The sequence below is a fragment of the Bufo bufo genome, chromosome 4, assembly GCF_905171765.1.
Source record: "Bufo bufo chromosome 4, aBufBuf1.1, whole genome shotgun sequence".
Taxonomy (NCBI): Eukaryota; Metazoa; Chordata; class Amphibia; order Anura; family Bufonidae; genus Bufo; species Bufo bufo.
In genome coordinates, this window is record NC_053392.1 from 602,757,856 (window position 1) to 602,777,139 (window position 19,284).

The window sequence follows — 19,284 nt, forward strand, 5'->3', positions numbered from 1 at the left end:
AGTAGGCGGCAGGACCCAGGAGTCAAACAGCAACCCTGCTGTCTGACAATGCCACCCATGGCACTGGGTCCCACCAACCCACCAGCACAGCGCCACAAAAACAAAGGCCACCACGCAGTACTGCACCATGTGAACAGTTGTCTAACACAACATGTCCATTGCTATCAGAAGCTGCAGGTCACTGACCACTTAATGCGAACTACTGTGACTAAAACCACCTGTGCCGAATGGGAGGAGTGCTGATACCAGTAGTAAAGAAGAAAACGTCAAATAACAATTATCAGGGGGAAAAAACAGAACTGGATCGCACATCCACAGTGCTATGCTTTGATCTAATTAACCGCCTCCGGACCGCCTAACGCAGGATTGCGTTCCGGAGGCGGTCGGTTCATTCCTCCTGGACGCGCCGACGCGTCATCTCGGGAGAGGCGAGATTTCCTGTGAACGCGCGCACACAGGAGCGCGCGTTCACAGGAACAGAAGGTAAACGAGTGGATCTGCAGCGTGCCAGCGGCGATCGTTCGCTGGCAGGCTGTAGATGTGATTTTTTTTTAACCCCTTAAAGGTATATTAGACGCTGTTTTGATAACCACGTCTTATATACCTGCTACCTGGTCCTCTGGTGGTCCCTTTTGCTTGGATCGACCACCAGAGGACACAGGTAGCTCTGTAATAAGTAGCACCAAACACCACTACACTACACTACACCCCCCCTGTCACTTATTAACCCCTTATTAACCCCTGATCACCCCATATTAGACTCCCTGATCACCCCCCTGTCATTGATCACCCCCCTGTAAGGCTCCATTCAGACGTCCATATGTGTTTTGCGGATCCACGGATCCATGGATCGGATCCGCAAAACACATACAGACGTCTGAATGGAGCCTTACAGGGGGGGTGATCACCCCATATAGACTCCCTGATCAACCCCTGTCATTGATCACGCCCTTGTAAGGCTGGCTCCATTCAGAGGTCCATATGTGTTTTGCGGATCCACGGATCCATGGATCAGATCTGCAAAACACATACGCACGTCTGAATGGAGCCTTACAGGGGGGTGATCAATGACATGGGGTGATCAATGACAGGGGGGTGATCACCCCATATAGACTCCCTGATCACCCCCCTGTCATTGATCACCCCCCTGTAAAGCTCCATTCAGACATTTTTTTGGCACAAGTTAGCGGAAATTGATATTTTTTAATTTATTTTTTAGTTCGTTTTTTCTTACAAAGTCTCATATTCCACTAACTTGTGACAAAAAATAAAATCTCACATGAACTCACCATACCCCTCACGGAATCCAAATGCGTAAAATTTTTTAGACATTTATATTCCAGACTTCTTCTCACGCTTTAGGGCCCCTAGAATGCCAGGGCAGTATAAATACCCCACATGTGACCCCATTTTGGAAAGAAGACACCTAAAGGTATTTTGTGAGGGGCATGGCGAGTTCATGCAAAATTTTATTTTTTGTCACAAGTTAGCGGAAAGGGAGACTTTGTGAGAAACAAAAAAAATCTATTTCCGCTAACTTGTGCCAAAAAAAAATAACTTCTATGAACTCGCCATGCCCCTCACGGAATACCTTGGGGTGTCTTCTTTCCAAAATGGGGTTACATGTGGGCTATTTATACAGCCCTGGCATTTTAGGGAAGAAGTCTGGAATCCAAATGCCCTCCTAAAAGATACACATTGGAATTTGGTCCCCTTTGCTCACCTAGGCTGCAAAAAAAGTATCACACATGTGGTATCGCTGTACTCAGGAGAAGTTGGGCAATGTGTTTTGGGGTGTCTTTTCATATACCTATGCTGGGTGAGAGAAATATCTCTCTATAATGACAACTTTGTATAAAAAAAATGGGAAAAGTTGACTATTTCTCTCACCCAGCATGGGTATATGTTCTCACCTAGATATTTCTCTCACCCAGCATGGGTATATGCAAAAATACACCCCAAAACACATTGCCCTACTTCTCCTGAGTACGGCGATACCACATGTGTGACACTTTTTTGCAGCCTAGGTGGGCAAAAGGGCCCAAATTCCAATGAGTACTTTTAGGATTTTACAGGGCATTTTTTACACATTTGGATTCCAGACTTCTTCTCACGCATTAGGGCCCCTAAAATGCCAGGGCAGTATAACTACCCCACAAGTGACCCCATTTTGGAAAGAAGACACCCCAAGGTATTTCATGATGGGCATAGTGAGTTCATGGAAGTTTTTATTTTTTGTCACAAGTTAGTGGAATATGAGACTTTGTAAGGGAGAAAAAAAAATCATCATTTTCCGCTAACTTGTGACAAAAAATAAAAAGTTCTATGAACTCACTATGCCCATCAGTGAATACCTTAGGGTGTCTACTTTCCGAAATGGGGTAATTTGTGGGGTGTTTGTACTGTCTGGCCATTTTAGAACCTCAGGAAACAGGACAGGTGCTCAGAAAGTCAGAACTGCTTCAAAAAGCGGAAATTCACATTTTTGTACCATAGTTTGTAAACGCTATAACTTTTACCCAAACCATTTTTTTTTACCCAAACATTTTTTTTTTATCAAAGACATGTAGAACAATAAATTTAGAGAAAATTTATATAGAAATGTAGTTTTTTTTAAAAAAAATTTACAACTGAAAGTGAAAATTTTCATTTTTTTGCAAAAATTTCGTTAAATTTCGATTAATAACATAAAAAGTAAAAATGTCAGCAGCAATGAAATACCACCAAATGAAAGCTCTATTAGTGAGAAGAAAAGGAGGTAAAATTCATTTGGGTGGTAAGTTGTATGACCGAGCAATAAACTGTGAAAGTAGTGTAGTGCAGAATTGTAAAAAGTGGTCTGGTCATTAAGGGGGTTTAAGCTAAGGGGGCTGAGGTGGTTAAACTTGCTTCTTAGCGCCATTTTAAAGTGTACAGCCCCCTATACTGCATGCTGTACCAGAGGCATTAGTGTACATTTTGATCAAAAGGCATAAGCCCACTCACCACGCCAAGGTCGCCTCTTTGAGTGGGACCTACTCTGACAAAAAGGCGCAGCGCAATGCGGTGACAAAGCGGCACTGCCCCACCAGGTATAGGGCTTATTAAGACCGGTGTCGAAACCGCCGGTGTCTTAATAAATGTGCCCCTAAGTTCTCCAATTCTCTCCTTTGTGTTTTTCTCTCCTTCTGTAGCTTTCTGGACCTAAGATGAGAGAGCATGAGTCAACAGCTCCTACTCTCTCTAAACTCTCACTATATACTTCCAAGCTAGGACTGAGCCAGGACTGTTAACCCTTGCTGCTACATCCGTACATAACTATACTGGGCACAATACAACACATTAAATAACAAGTCATTCATGGCTACTCCTATGGGCATTGTCTTGGCTGACCCCTGATCTTCATCCTTTAGATACATGGATCTAAAATATACTGAAGGAAAACCACTAGACCGCTACCTCTTGGAGTAGTCTCTATTCAATGACTGATGATCCAGGGGAGTTAAGAGACACCGATGCAGAGCACCAAGGAATCAGGCAAGCCATAGTTAGAGACAAGCCAAGGTCAGGGCAGGCAGAGTTCGTACAGGGTCAAATCTGGTTAGCAAGCAGAGGTCAACATAGGAGATCAGAATGTAGAAAACACTGGGGGTGTTATATCAGCCTTATTATATTTTCTCTGCAGGCTAAGGTCAAGGGCGTTCGAGAAAGTACTACCGAAAGGAATATTGTTCAAGGTCATGCATATTCTCTAACTGGAGCAGAGGAGGTGAGGAAACTCCAAAACATACTTTCATTCTTGGTAATGATATCCCTTTTTGTTTATTCATATATGATGTTGTGTATTTTGAAGGTCACCTGTGATAAAAGTGTGGTAAAGATCATCCGATTGAGGAATCCCTGGGGTAAAACAGAATGGAATGGACCCTTTAGTGATAAGTAAGGTTTAGATTTATTTAAATATTTTTAATAGATTATAGTGAAACCTCTACAAAACAGAGGTTTAAGTTCATTGGGATTAAACTGCCAGGAACCTCTCAATCAGCAGTTTGAAGGGGTTGTGGTGCCCAGACAAGCTCTGTAGCCTCTACATAGTATATCAAGCAGTGCCCCGTAAAGTTAGATAGTGGCTGTCCTTGGTATTGGCCCTCAGTCCCATTCACTTGAATCGGAATGAACAGCAGAAAGGCCATGTGTCCAATGAATGTTATGTCACAGGCTGGGCAGGAAGCTCCAACCTTCTTCCAACAGCTAATATGTTGGGGGGTGTTGGTAACCTGAACCCCACCAATTGGATAAAATGTCCTGAGTTCACATAATGTTTCTGATGTATGTTTAGCGTGTACATAGAGAAACTTGTGATGCACATGCTAAACATGTCCATAGGAAGGCCAACTCAGTGTTTTTTTTGTTCTCTGTCTGGTCTACGTACAGTACACCAGTATAATACAGAAGAAAGTTATGTAATAGTCTGATACATTGAGATTCTATGGGTAATGGATGTCACTGTAAGGAATCTGTCACAGGCATCTGTTTAACATATTCTGCATGTTCTGGTGTATATGTTAAAAGGAGGCCTTTAACATGATATCAAGGGTATAGCTAATGGGGGTGAAGAGGCAGCAGTTGCTTCTGGGCTTAGGTCACATCATATAGACTTGCATGTAAGTGTAAGGGTCCAGCAGCTGGGACTTGTGCTAATCCTAATCAGACCCTTGTGCCCACATGTGAGGATAATACCACTCTCTGCTGAGCAGTCATGGGCGGTTATTCCATATGTGACCAGTAGGTAAATTGGCCCATTGGCCCCTACTGAGCTAATATGCAAACTCAGCTGAGCATACATGTTTGTAGTAGGTCAGGCAAAATAGCTGCCAACCTGTAGTCACATTATGTGCATTTTCAGCCTTATCCAATGACCTGTTTGAGTATACTGGCCGCATCTGAAGATTTCCATTACCTAGGCTTAGTCTGTGCAAATCAATGGCTAAAAATGATTTTCCTGAATTTCATCCTTTTTCTCGTCCTCTCAGTGCCCCAGAGTGGGACAAGGTGGATCCCGAAGTAAAAGAAAAACTGAACGTTAAGAAGGAAGATGGAGAGGGTTGGTGAGTTGTTAGTTTGTATCAAACAGTCTGCCCCATAAACAGTACCTGCCCGCTGACCCTTTATACAGTGAGTTGTAAGCCGTGTACCGGGGTGGGCTCCCCAGGATACAGCGAAGTCATGAACAAGGAAAGCAACTCTGACACCAGCTTTTCCCAAAATGGAATTTTACTAACACGTGGTAATAAACACAACCACAAATGCTGAGAACATAAAATAAATTTACATATACCCTGCCCGAAGGTTAAGACCCCTGTGCTGCACAGCACGGCATCCTCTGTTGGATGCCGGAGGAAATTTTGCGGTAATTTACCTACTGGCAGGCACAACTAAAACTTCCTCGCTGTACCTATTATTACCCTAAAGCAAACACGAACAATTGTTTGGGTGCTTGGTACGGGCTCACCTGCGGTGCAACACAACAGTTTACAATCTTACTGTGCTCTATAGTATTCCCGCTCCCATAACTAGTCCAGTAGCACGTGCCCGAGTATTACTCCTGAGAAAAACGCTGATCTGGATTGAGTTTGTGGGGGTGTTTATCAGCTCTCAAATGTGCAATGTCCCTTTAAAGGGTTTCTGTCATGGGAAAAATCGTTATGTAGCTGACTGACATTAGCGATGTGCTAATGTCAGCAGCAGTGATGGTCAGTTCGCATTGTTCGCCCGCGAACATATGCGGGCTGCCATCTTTTTTCACAAGTCCGCTAAGGCACAGGTAAGCCCTAACTACAGGCCTGGTCTCAGTCTCTAGGTGCCAACACTGCAATGAGGTGCGTGCACGATCTTACCGACCCGGGTCTGCTGTTCATCTGCTGATGACTCTGAACCGAACAACCAGTCTCTCAAACAAACATGAGGTCCCGCAGGGTACGTAGATTTGTTCCTCAGCTCTTATCAGTCTTCCTGGAAACAATCCTATCTTTCCCTGGACAGGATCTGGGTCTTGGACAACGACCAGCTTCATTTAGCTGCAGCTCTGGTCACTGAAGGCTGCTCTCACTCGTGGATGTCGCTAGCTTCTTTGCTCACACAGCCCTCAGTCTCTGCTCCTTAAGATGGCTGCCTCCACTTTCCTCTCCATGCTCTGCAAAAACACACCTCTCATGAATATGGAGATATATATGTAGTCTGTAGCTGTGTTTAGAAAACAGCGGCATCTTGTGGCCAAACAGCAGAATGTCAGTCCAGAATACTTAATTTAATCCACACAAACAGTGTTCAAACAATGAGAGCTGCTTCCCCATCTCACAGTCTTACCAGGTTTATCTGTAAACATGGTGCAAAAGGTAACATAAATGTCTCACCTGTCACTGGCACTCCAAGTCCAGCAACAAGCTCTCTTCTCCTCCGCTTTTGGTCTCCAATGGACCGGAAGTGTAACATGCCCTCTACACGTGCCTGAACACCTCACAACTGAGGCCATTGATTACCTGTCCACAGTGCATACCTCCCAACCATCCCAGATCCAGCGGGACAGTCCCGGATTACAGTGGCTGTCCCACAGTCCCAGAACAGGTGAGTTATGTCCCACTCTAAGGCAACTGTCTCTGCATCCATAGGACGCAGAGACAGTTGCCTGTAATGATGAAGCAGGAAGCTCCCAACTTGACCATTCCAACCCCCGCTGGCGTTCCTCACTGCTGGTCTGTGCAGGAAGGGTGGGCCAGGAGTCACCTGTGCTTCTTCTCCATCTACACATACCAGAGCAGTGCAATGTGTACCCTGCCAACTGCTGAGATACAGATCATCGGAGGAACTAGGTGAGTATGTGCAGTTAGTTTTTTTCACTTCCTGTGAAGGGGGCACATACCTGGGCATAACTACTGTGAAGGGGCACAAATCAGGGCAAAACTTCTGTGAGGGGGCACATATCAGGACAAAAGTACTGTGAGGGGGCACATATCAGGGCAAAACTACTTTGAGGGGGCACATATCAGGACAAAACTACTGTGAGGGGCACATATCTGGGCTTAACTACTGTGAGGAGGCATATATCTGGCCCTGACTACTGTGAGGGGGCACATATAAGGGCAAAACTACTGTGAGGGAGCACATATCAGGGGAAAACTACTGTGAATGGGCACATATGAGGGCAAAACTACTGTGAGGGGGCACATATCAGAGCATAACTACTGTGAGGGGGTACATATCAGGGCAAACCTACTGTGAGGGGCGTATATATGTGCATAATTACTGTAAATGGTGTGGGGATTTGTTCTGGTAGTTAGGACTAGCGCATGCAGTATAGAACAAAGTACACAGTTCTTGAATCAAACAGCGGTGTTTATTCACACATTGGTGTATAACAAAATGCAGATAAGGTGTATCACAAAACGCAGGTGGCTTGGTGTTTGTTCACTGTTCACACACAAGGAAAGTCCATAAACAATAAAAGTCATCTTTTCTCCTGGGTGTTACTTCACACCCTGTTAGCAGTTCAGCCTCATCAAGTCCATAGGCGGCCTGTTCGCCTTTAGAGGGGCCTAAGTCCTGCAGCCCGGCTCAAACCTCAAATCCCAGCACAGCCCTCAGTTCACATCACACAGACTCCTGAGCTCCACTGTCAGAGGGAGGTAAATCCACACACCTGGCAGTGCTGGCTGGTTTTTATGCCTGGCAAAACCTGGCCTGGAACATGGGGAGTAGTCACCCACCCAGCACTTTGACTACTCCCAATTAGAGCCGTCCCGGATAAGCTATAACAGCCATGCTAAATCATTAGGTGTGAATTAGCAATAGCTTCTGCTGACACATAAAATACTCCACCGAGGCCAGGAACCTCGGTGACACATACCTTCCATCCACGATGATTCCAGGTACCTTCTTACAAGGGGCACATATTCAGGCATAAGTACTGTGAAGGGAGCACATCAGGGCATAAGTACTGTGAAAAAGACATATGTGGGCATGACTACTGTGAAGGAGCCACATATCTGGACCTCAGTACTATGAAGGGAGCACATGTTGGCATGACAATGGTAAAGGGGTCACAATGTGGGCATGAGTACTGTTTGGTCGCATAAAGGGAGAATAATTACTATGTGGGTGCATTTAGGGGATTGGGTGAGATTAGGTGTGCATAGTTATGTTTTGGGCGGAGTTAGAGGAGTGACCTAGTATGAAAAATATTTGCCGTGACTCGCTTTGCGCGTCGCACATAGTGTCCCTCTTCTTTTTTTTTTTCAAAAGTTGGGAGGTATGTTGTATGTTCCTGGGAGGAACTGGAGCAGAGCATTAGAGTGCTATTGGCTCTGGGTCACAGTCAATCACTGTGACTATCCTCACATTGTTGCTCCCCAGTTAAAGGAGGGCACACCCTTTCTTCCCTCAGGGCACAGCCTGGTTCTGGGGCTCCTGCCCGATTGTAGTTGTGATGCCTGTGATGTTAAGTGTTTGGGTGCAGGGAAGAGCATGTAAGGTCCAATGGCTGGCGTATGGTGTAGGAGTCAGAAAACCAGGCCAGAGGTAAAGCAATAAATGTCTTTCTTTACTAAAGTGCAAAATGGGGGTTGTAGTTCATCCAACTAGAGCAGACACAACTCCAAGTGCACACTGTGCAATTCTTTCCCAGATAGCAATGTATGGATTTAGACAAGGATGAGAGCTATGACCCTCTTTCCTCTCTATCTTGCTAAAGTCTCTCTCAGTAAAATCCATGGCTGGCCAATGTAACTTGGCAATAATGGCTGTAGTGCCCACTGTGGGATACAGGATTTTTAAAGACATGTCTGGTAAATTAACGGTGTGCCTCACTGTAGTAAAGTTTAACAGCTTTTAGTAGCAGGTTACCTTAATGACTTCAGTGCTCAGTCATACTGATTCTAAGTACTCCAATTCTCTCCTTTGTGTTTCTTCTCTCCTTCGGTAGATCTTGCAGAGATCTGTTAGTCTCTGTAGCTTTCTGGACCTAGGACAAGAGAGCATGAGGCAACAGCTCCCTCTCTCTCTGAAATATTACTATACACTTCCAAGCTAGGAGTCGAGCCAGCCACCACCTAGCCTCCTACAAGTACTGAGCAAGGACTGTTAACCCTTGCTGTGCCATCCATACTGTACATATATGGATGCTATATTGGGCACAATTCATAAAATAACAATACAACAAATTAACCCCTTCAGGACCCTGCCATTTTTCACCTTAAGTACCAGGCCATTCTGAGATTTTTTTCTCGTCACATATTGTACTTCATGACAGTGGTAAAATTGAGTCAAACTATTTCATTTTTATTCATAAAAAATACAAAATTTACCAAAAATTGGGAAAAATTATCAAATTTCAATTTATCTACTTTTATAATAGAGAGTAATACCTCCAAAAATAGTTACTACTTTACATTCCCCATATGTCTACTTCATGTTTGGATCATTTTGAAAATGACATTTTATTTTTTTGGGACATTAGAAGGATTAGAAGTTTAGAAGAAAATTTTTAAGAAAATTTCCAAATGACAAACACTGGTGTCCAATCCCTCACCTCGGAGGAGGCAAGTGCCGACCAGTTCAGTACCGGTTACCTCCCCCTGACCTCCCCCCGCCCTGCAGTTGTATACAGCTTCCGGCTCTGTGATGTGTTGGTCTTCATTGACCGCCCAATCGCAGCGCTTGGAGCTGCAGGGGGTTCGGCACAGAACCATCCTGCCCTTACCTGGCATGGCTGCCTGCCGGTAAGAGCAGCCACGGTGCCCCGATTCCCCCACGATCGTTCCCCAGAGCCTGGCGAACCTTGTGACGTACATGTATGTCACTGGTCTTTAAGTCCCGTCCAGATATGAACTACATGTACAGTACAGACCAAAAGTTTGGACACACCTTCTCATTGAAAGAGGTTTCTTTATTTTCATGACTATGAAGGCATCAAAACTATGAATTAACACATGTGGAATTATATACATAACAAACAAGTGTGAAACAACTGAAAATATGTCATATTCTAGGTTCTTCAAAGTAGACACCTTTTGCTTTGATTACTGCTTTGCCTACTCTTGGCATTCTCTTGATGAGCTTCAAGAGGTAGTCACCTGAAATGGTCTTCCAACAGTCTTGAAGGAGTTCCCAGAGATGCTTAGCACTTGTTGGCCCTTTTTCCTTCACTTTGCGGTCCAGCTCACCCCAAACCATCTTGATTGGGTTCAGGTCCGGTGACTGTGGAGGCCAGGTCATCTGGCGCAGCACCCCATCACTCTCCTTCATGGTCAAATAGCCCTTACTTTCAAAGTTTTCCCAATTTTTCGGCTGACTGACTGACCTTCATTTCTTAAAGTAATGATGGCCACTCGTTTTTCTTCAAGAGCTCATCAAGAGAATGGCAAGAGTGTGCAAAGCAGTAATCAAAGCAAAAGGTGGCTACTTTGAAGAACCTAGAATATGACATATTTTCAGTTCTTTCACACTTGTTTGTTATGTATATAATTCCACATGTGTTAATTCATAGTTTTGATGCCTTCAGTGTGAATCTACATTTTTCATAGTCATAAAAATAAAGAAAACTCTTTGAATGAGAAGGTGTGTCCAAACTTTTGGTCTGTACTGTACGTGACGGGTCCTTATGGGGTTAAATAAAAAACGTTTGCAGGGTACTGCATGTGTGCACATCACACTTCGAGTTCAGCAGGGAACGGCAGAGGAGAAAGGAGCTTGTTGCTAGAAACTGGAACACCGGTGACGGGTGAGACTTTTTTTTTTACTTTTGCATTCTGCCCAGCCATATAAATAGGGGTTCCTGGTCTTGGAGACCTCGTTTAACAATTTCACTACCAGTAAACGGTGTCCACCAGCTAAGTGCTTTCCGTTTGTTTCTTAAAGTGTTTCTCAACATAGGATAATCCAACCAATAAAACCAGCTGATCAGTGGGAGTGCTGGGAGTCAGACTTCTGCTGATCTGATATTGATGACTTATCCTAAGAATAATTCATCCATAAATAATTCCTGGAAAATCTCTTTAACAATGAACCAATCATAGTTGGGGGTTTGTCACTGCTGTTTGACACTGGCAGCATTCATTGACTGTGTCAGGTGGTGTATGGACACACCCCTAACTGGTAACACCCAGCTGGACCTTCATTACAGGAAGGGATAAGGAAGGAATAATAGAGGAATAGCACAACTTACAGTCATAACAACTGATGCCCTAGAATCATTATTACATGGGGAATGCCAGTAGTTACTAAAACAGACATGTCAGGAAAGGAGACTGCTTTTATTTAACCCCTTCACGACATCCACCATATTATTTTGGCACAAAGGGAGGTGATTTACTGACCTGCACCATAATAGTACAGCGGGCTGACCCGGCAGGCACAGGAGCTGTACAGACAGCCAGGCCCCTGCTGTATTCGCCAGCATTGCTGAAAGCGCTGAATGTTGCATCTCTGACCTCATCTCCTCCTGCTATGCAATTGCAGGGTGTCAATGGCTGTTATTTCATGTCATGTCGCATCACCTCATCTCGCAAAAAATGAGTCTCCACGCAAGACCATCGCCAGAAACATTTAAAAAAAATATGGCTCTCAGAAAATGGCAAGGCAAAAACATTCTTTTTTTTTTCAAATATGCTTTGTGTAGTAAGTTGTAAAATGTAAAAAAAAAATATATTTATTTTTTTTGCTTTATAAGATGCACTTTTTTCCTCCAAATTTCGTCGAATGAGTGGTTTCATTATGAAAGCTCTCATTAGTATGAAGGAGGCACAGGGAGTGGTGACCGTAGCTCTGCTAGCTCTGACTGTACTCACCTCTCCCTTGTCTTCTTCCTGGAACCCGCTGCACTTGTGTCCTGACTGCCGTGCACTATTACCTGAAGCTGTGTAACATCAGGTCACAGCTCAGCGCTGGGCGGAAGAAGACCAGGGAGCGGTGAGTACAGGTAGAGCTTGCTGGATCTGTGAGTAGAAGTGCCGTCCGAAGCAGGAGAGTTAAGTTCATTTATTTATTTGATGTCTTAGATGAGGTCTGATATACAGTAGATTGAGGGTATGACTGGGAGGTCTGATAAAGTTTAGGGGTCTGATTTGGAGGTTTGACGAAGACTGGAGGGTCTGATGGAGGTAGGAGAGCTGATTTAGGGAGCTGATGAAGATTGGGGTCTGATCTGAGGTCTAATAAAAAATGTTTTTGATTTTCCACCTCTAAAACCTAGGTGAGTTTCAAAATCAGTTGCTTCTTATTAAGCAAAAATACGGTATATAAAACTCATATTTATGTAATCGTATTGGCCAGCAGAATAAAGATAACATGTCATTTTCCCCACATAGTACACGCTGTAATAACAAAACCCAAAAAGAGTTGCTACCTTTTCTTTATCCTGCTTCCCAAAAAGCGAAATAAAAAGTGATCAAAATGTCGTATGTCCCTAAAATGTAACCAATGATGTTGGCAACGCATCCCACAAAAAGCCCTCAAACCGCTTCCTCAAGAGAAAAATACGGGTATTTGTACTCCAGGGGTTCTTTAATAACAACATGGTGCCCGTGAACCAAGCCATCAAAATCTAGTTTGCAAAAGCCAAAAGGTGGTCTTTCCCTTCTGGACCCTGCATTGTATCCAAACAGCAGTTTACATCTTCATTTATGCTATTTCAGTATCCAGTAGAATCTACCTAACAATTTAAAGAGTGTGGTATTTCTCAGATGGTACAACATGTTGGGCACTGAAATGCCATATCTGTGGAAAACTTGTAATTTTCACTTTGCACCATCTGCTATGAATTAAATTTTACAAAACATCGTAGGGTTAAAATGCTCACTGCAACCCTTGGTAAATTCTGTGAGGGGTGTGGTTTCAAAAATAGGGTCACCTTTTGGGTATTTCCACTGTAGGGGTACCTGAGGGTCTCTTCGAATGTGACATGGTGCTCGAAAACCATTTCAGTAAGATATGCCCAAAAAAGCCATATGGTGTTCCTTCCCCTCTGAGCCCTGTGGCGTGCACATACAGCATTTTATGACTACATATGGGGTGTTGCCATATGTAGTAGAAAATACATAAACACAAACTCTGTGGTCCCTTGTGTCCCGTTACCACTTGTGAAAATGAAAAATCTGGGGATAATTCAACATTTTAATTAACAACATGTAATTTTTCATTTTCACAGCAAAGTGTTTCTACATTCTGTGAAATTCCTGTGGGGTCAAAGCACTTAATACATCCCTTGGTAAATTCTTTGGGAGGTGTAGTTTCTAAAATGGGGTCACCTTTTGGGGGTTTCCACTGTAGGGGTACCTCAGAGTCTCTTTAAATGAGACATGGTGCCCAAAGACCATGCAAGCAAAATATGCCCTCCAAAAACCATATGGCGCTCTTTTCCTTTCTGCGCCCCCGTTGCTGAGTGCCCATACAACAGTTGATGACCACATATGGGATGTTTTTGGAAACTGCAGAATCAGGATAATAAATATGGAGGTTTCTTTTGTTGTTACCCCTTGCTGTGTTACAGGAAAATTGATTAGAATAGAAAATCTGCAAACCAAAAAGTGCAATTTGGAAAATTCACTTCCATTTTGCTTCAATTCTTGTAAAACACCTAGAGTTCTAAAAAAGTTTGTAAAATCAGTTTTGTACACTTTAAGGGATATAGCTTCTATTATATAAACCTCTCAAAGTGACTTCATATCTGAAATACGGTACTCCTTGAAAAGGTTGGTTTTGGAAATTAGTTTGTTTTTTTTCAAATTTTTTAAAATAAATAAACATGAACCACATCAACTCAAATTTACTACTAAGGCTACTTTCACACCTGCGTTTGGTGCGGATCCGTCTGGTATCTGCACGGACGGATCCGCACCTATAATGCAAACGCTTGGATCCGTTCAGAACGGATCCGTTTGCATTACCATTACGGATCCGTTTGCATTTTTTTTTCATGATAATGCAAACGGATCCGTTCAGACTTTACATTGAAAGTCAATGGGGGACGGATCCGTTTGAAGATTGAGCCATATTGTGTCATCTTCAAACGGATCCGTCCCCATTGACTTACATTGTAAGTCTGGACGGATCCGTTTGCCTCCGCACGGCCAGGCGGACACCCGAACGCTGCAAGCTGCGTTCAGGTGTCCGCCTGCTGAGCGGAGCGGAGGACAAACGGTGCCAAACTGATGCATTCTGAGCGGATCCGCATCCACTCAGAATGCATTAGGGCTGGACGGATCCGTTCGGGGCCGCTTGTGAGCCCCTTCAAACGGAACTCACAAGCGGAGCCCCGAACGCTAGTGTGAAAGTAGCCTTACACTAAGAACAATGTGTCACGAGAAAACAGTCTCAGATGCTCAGATGGCTTGCATAATTCCAACGTTATTACAACATAAAGCGACACGTCAGATTTGCAAACATAGCCAGGGTTTAGAAAGGTGAAAATGGCAGGGTCCTAAAGGGGTTAAAGTTGGAAAGTTTGGAAAAATCTGTAAAAACTGTAAAAAAAGTTTTGGTTGTTTGCAGGATGCCCTTTGATGATTATCTGAAAGCGTTTAAGAAAACATACATATGTAACATCAACCTGAGCAAGGCGTGCTGTGGTGACGACTGGAAGTGGTGCCTGACAGAATTCAATGGAAGCTGGAAGAAGGGAATCAATGCTGGAGGGAGGAAATCTTTGGGTAAGAATGCGGGAACTCCGCACCATGCCTGCCACAATCATATGTTATACAGGTGTCTAAAATGTCACAGCTAGAGTTGAGCGAACCCGAACTGTAAAGTTCGGGTTCGTACCGAACTTTAGCTTTTTTTGGACCCGGACCCGAACATTTACGTAAAAGTTCGGGTTCGTGTTCGGTGTTCGGCGATTTTTATGGCACTTTTTGAAAGGCTGCAAAGCAGCCAATCAACAAGCGTTTAACTGTGTGCCCTTAGAAGCCATCACAGCCATGCCTACTATTGGCATGGCTGTGATTGGCCAACTGCAGCATGTGACCCAGCCTCTATATAAGGCTGAGTCACGTAGCGCTGCACGTCACTCTGCTATTCTTAGTGTAGGGAGAGGATGCTGCTGCTGTCAGGGACAGATCAGGGATAAATACTAAGAAGAATTGCCTTATAACTCAGCGATCTCAATCCAATGTGTTTTGTGGGTGCAAAGCACAGTTTTTTAAAGCCTGCACTGAGCCAACTTCTGTTGAAAACACTTATTTTTTTTACTTCAGTTTGTCACTATGAATACATAATCGGCAGCCATTTTATGCTGGTGCAGCACTATCTATCTGCATGTCTGCTAGTCCAGAAATACAGCTTTTTTCACATTTAGGCCACAAATACGCCCATTAGGTTACTTCGTTTAAAAAAAAATCTTTTTTTCATATACTGGTCATCTTTGATTACACGTGCATAGGTGACAGTCACATTTAGGCCACAAATACGGCCATTCGTTTACTGCGGTTGAAATAAACCGTGTGTTCATATACTGCTCATTTTGAATTTAACGTACATAGAATACAGTCACATTTAGGCCACAAATACGGCCATTCGTTTACTGCGGTTTAAATAAACCGTGTGTTCATATACTGCTCATTTTGAATTTAACGTACATAGAATACAGTCACATTTAGGCCACAAATACGGCCATTCGTTTACTGCGGTTGAAATAAACCATGTGTTCATATACTGCTCATTTTGAATTTAACGTACATAGAATACAGTCACATTTAGGCCACAAATACGGCCATTCGTTTACTGCGGTTGAAATAAACCATGTGTTCATATACTGCTCATTTTGAATTTAACGTACATAGAATACAGTCACATTTAGGCCACAAATACGGACATTCGTTTACTGCGTTTGAAATAAACCGTGTGTTTAGGTCACAAATACCGCTGTCATATAGAGTTTAAAAAAATAATAATTTAGTGCAATACCCTACATCAGGGTTTATATAGGCGGTTAATTATTTTTAACATACTTAACCAATTTTTACTTTGCTTTGTGAACGCTAACTATGAGGCAAATATCTAATAAGTGATGCGGCCATGGTCGCGGTGGTGGTGTTGGTGGAGCCTCTGGTGCTCATTTTTTATTCCATTTTTTTTTTGGGAGGCGGGTGAGTGAAAACCATGGTATTCTGAATCGATACCAATGCCTGTTATTTTTCTGTTTATATTTCTTGGAAAAGGAATGTGTTGTGAATTTGTGTTATTTTTTAAAAAATATTTTCAAAAATTGCTTTATTTTTCTTATATCGTATATATCTCTTACAGCTTTGATCAGCTTTCTAGGTGGTGGAATTTTCTAATAAAGGGGGACTGTCAAATATGGTCAACCATGATATATAACGGAGGGAAACTAAATATGAAATAGTATACCCACTACTAGCATTATCAGGTCAGGTTCTAGGTGAAATGGGGCCTGAGGCGAAAAAAAATAAGGCCCCCCCCAACATGACACTTGCTGACTTTAACATCCTCCCCCATCACTACAGTAATACAGCGCCACATACCTCTTACATCCAGTGACGTCTCCTTTGATGTAGATGTTCTCTGTCCTCGTCTTATCCTTTCAGACCTTCAGACCAGACCACCATTTTGTCGCCATTTTCCGTCTCTGCAGTTTGACAAAAAAAAAATCTTAGTTTACTACTTTTCCATCATTCTACTACCCCCAATACTGTGCCACTGTGCTCCCCAATACTATACTGCAGAAACAGATAATACTATTACCACACAGAGCACACCCATATAAAATACCCCTTCTTTGTGGTCTCAGTAGAAACCCCCATAGTGCCCCATAATAATGTGCCAGTATCAAGTGCCTCTCTTCCACCCCATGTGCCATTAACAAGTGCCCCCCATGTGCCAGTAACAAGTGCCTCTCCATGCCCCCCATGTGCCAGTAACAAGTGCCAAACCCCCCCTTGTGCCAATAACAAGTGCCTCTCCATGCCCCCCCCATGTGCCAGTAACAAGTGCCTCTCCATGCCCCCCATGTGCCAGTAACAAGTGCCAAACCCCCCATGTGCCAGTAACAAGTGCCAAACCCCCCATGTGCCAGTAACAAGTGCCAACCCCCCATGTGCCAGTACCAAGTGCCACCCCCCTATGTGCCAGTATCAAGTGCCAAACCCCCCATGTGCCAGTACCAAGTGCCAAACCCCCTCATGTGCCAGTATTATCAAGTGCCAAACCCCTCCATGTGCCAGTATCAAGTGCCAAACCCCCCCATGTGCCAGTATCAAGTGCCAAACCCCCCATGTGCCAGTATCAAGTGCCAAACTCCCCCCATGTGCCAGTATCAAGTGCCAAACCCCCATGTGCCAGTATCAAGTGCCAAACTCCCCCCATGTGCCAGTACCAAGTGCCAAACCCCCTCATGTGCCAGTATTATCAAGTGCCAAACCCCCCCCATGTGCCAGTATCAAGTGCCAAACCCCCCCATGTGCCAGTATCAAGTGCCAAACCCCCCCCCCATGTGCCAGTATCAAGTGCCAAACCCCCCCATGTGCCAGTATCAAGTGCCAAACCCCCCCATGTGCCAGTATCAAGTGCCAAACCCCCCCATGTGCCAGTATCAAGTGCCAAACCCCCCCATGTGCCAGTATCAAGTGCCAACCCCCCCCATGTGCCAGTATCAAGTGCCAAACCCCCTCATGTGCCAGTATTATCAAGTGCCAAACCCCCTCATGTGCCAGTATTATCAAGTGCCAAACACCCCCATGTGCCAGTATCAAGTGCCAAACCCCCCATGTGCCAGTATCAAGTGCCAAACCCCCCCATGTGCCAGTATCAAGTGCCAAACCCCCCCATGTGCCAGTATCAAGTGCCAAACCCCCCATGTGCCAGTATCAAGTGCCAAACTCCCCCCATCTGCCAGTATCAAGTGCCAAACTCCCCCCACCCCCATGTGCCAGTATCAAGTGCCTCCCGCTCCCCCCATGTGGCAGTAACAGATAGTCCGGTATAAAAAAAAAACACTTATACTTACCTCCCTCACACAGCGATGCGATGCAGGCCTCTTCCGGCCTGTGTCCTGCACTGTATGGCTTAGGCGGCGCGATGACGTCATCGCGTCGTCTGCACCGGCCTCTGATAGGCTGCGGGCCTTGTGCTGGCAGCCTATAAGAGGAACAGGGAAGGGAGACGCCTCCCCTGCCCCACAGCACAGCAATCTGTATTGATGTCCTGAGGATGGCGATACAGCTGACTATGGAGATGAGCACTTCCACAATGGAAGCGTTCATCTCCCTGTGACCTGCCGTTAGTTGCGGGCCGGTGTCGGGTGGTGGGCTTGGGGGCCCCTAAGGACTCGAGGGCCAGGGAAAAATTGCCCCCCTTGCCTATATGGAAGCGCTGGCCCTAAGCATTATAATATACTATTCATTTATTATTATCCTTCTCTTTTATTTTATTTCAGGCACATTTTGGATGAACCCTCAGTTCCGGATCACAGTGAAGGCTCCAGACGGTGACGCTAACAAAAGGGGAACTGTTGTCGTGTCTCTGACACAGAAGGATCGAAGGAAGCACAAACCTGAGGGAGTGAAATACCTTGAAACTGGCTTCTATATATATAAGGTTATTGTGACTTATTATTAGTGTTGAGCAAATCAAAGTTTAGAAAAAATTGATTTGCCACGAATCCGAATTTCCTTGTCAATTTTTCCTAAAATGGTGGCTGAAAAAAAAAAAAATTATACTCACCGCATCCACTTGATCACGGAGAGGGCGTCCGCTCCTGTCTTGATTGAAGAAAACCTGCCTGTGACTTACATTCAGGTGCTTAGGGGTTAAAAAAAAATGTATACTCAACTCATCCACTCGAGCATGAAGATGCCACCACTTGATCAGGCTGGCCGCGCAAGGTGACGTCATCACGCGATCAAATTGGTGACGTCATGACTGATGACATCACCGCGTGCGGCCAAAAATATCACGCGGTGACGTCATGACTGATGATGGCACTGTGTGCAGGCAGCGTGATCACGTGATGATGTCATGACTGATGACGTCACTGCATGCGGCCAGCATTATCACGTGGTGAGGTCATTACGCTCACCGAAAGTCTTTTGGAGGGTATTCTTCAATCAAGACGGGAGCTGATGGCCTCTCTGCAAGCAAGTGGATGAGTTGAGTATAATTTTTTTTTAACCCCTAAGCACCTGAATGTAAGTCTCAGATTCCACAATCAGCATTGAACATGGCATCTGAGGGGTTAAATGATAGGGTCGGCGTGATCGCCGTTCCCCGTCATTGCACCAGCTCCGTAGAATGAAAAGCGAT

At 44.4% G+C, this 19,284-nt stretch overlaps 1 protein-coding gene across 1 annotated transcript in view; it reads left to right on the forward strand.

Annotated features, from left to right (window-relative positions):
• The window catches only part of LOC120999594 (calpain-8-like), a 105,925-nt gene that overhangs the window by 35,256 nt on the left and 51,385 nt on the right, over window positions 1-19,284 (forward strand). Inside the window, exons 6-10 of the mRNA XM_040430551.1 lie at window positions 3,665-3,748; window positions 3,833-3,918; window positions 5,013-5,087; window positions 14,521-14,678; window positions 18,419-18,579. Coding sequence (XP_040286485.1) covers window positions 3,665-3,748; window positions 3,833-3,918; window positions 5,013-5,087; window positions 14,521-14,678; window positions 18,419-18,579 — 564 coding nt within the window. The remainder of the gene's footprint in view (window positions 1-3,664; window positions 3,749-3,832; window positions 3,919-5,012; window positions 5,088-14,520; window positions 14,679-18,418; window positions 18,580-19,284) is intronic.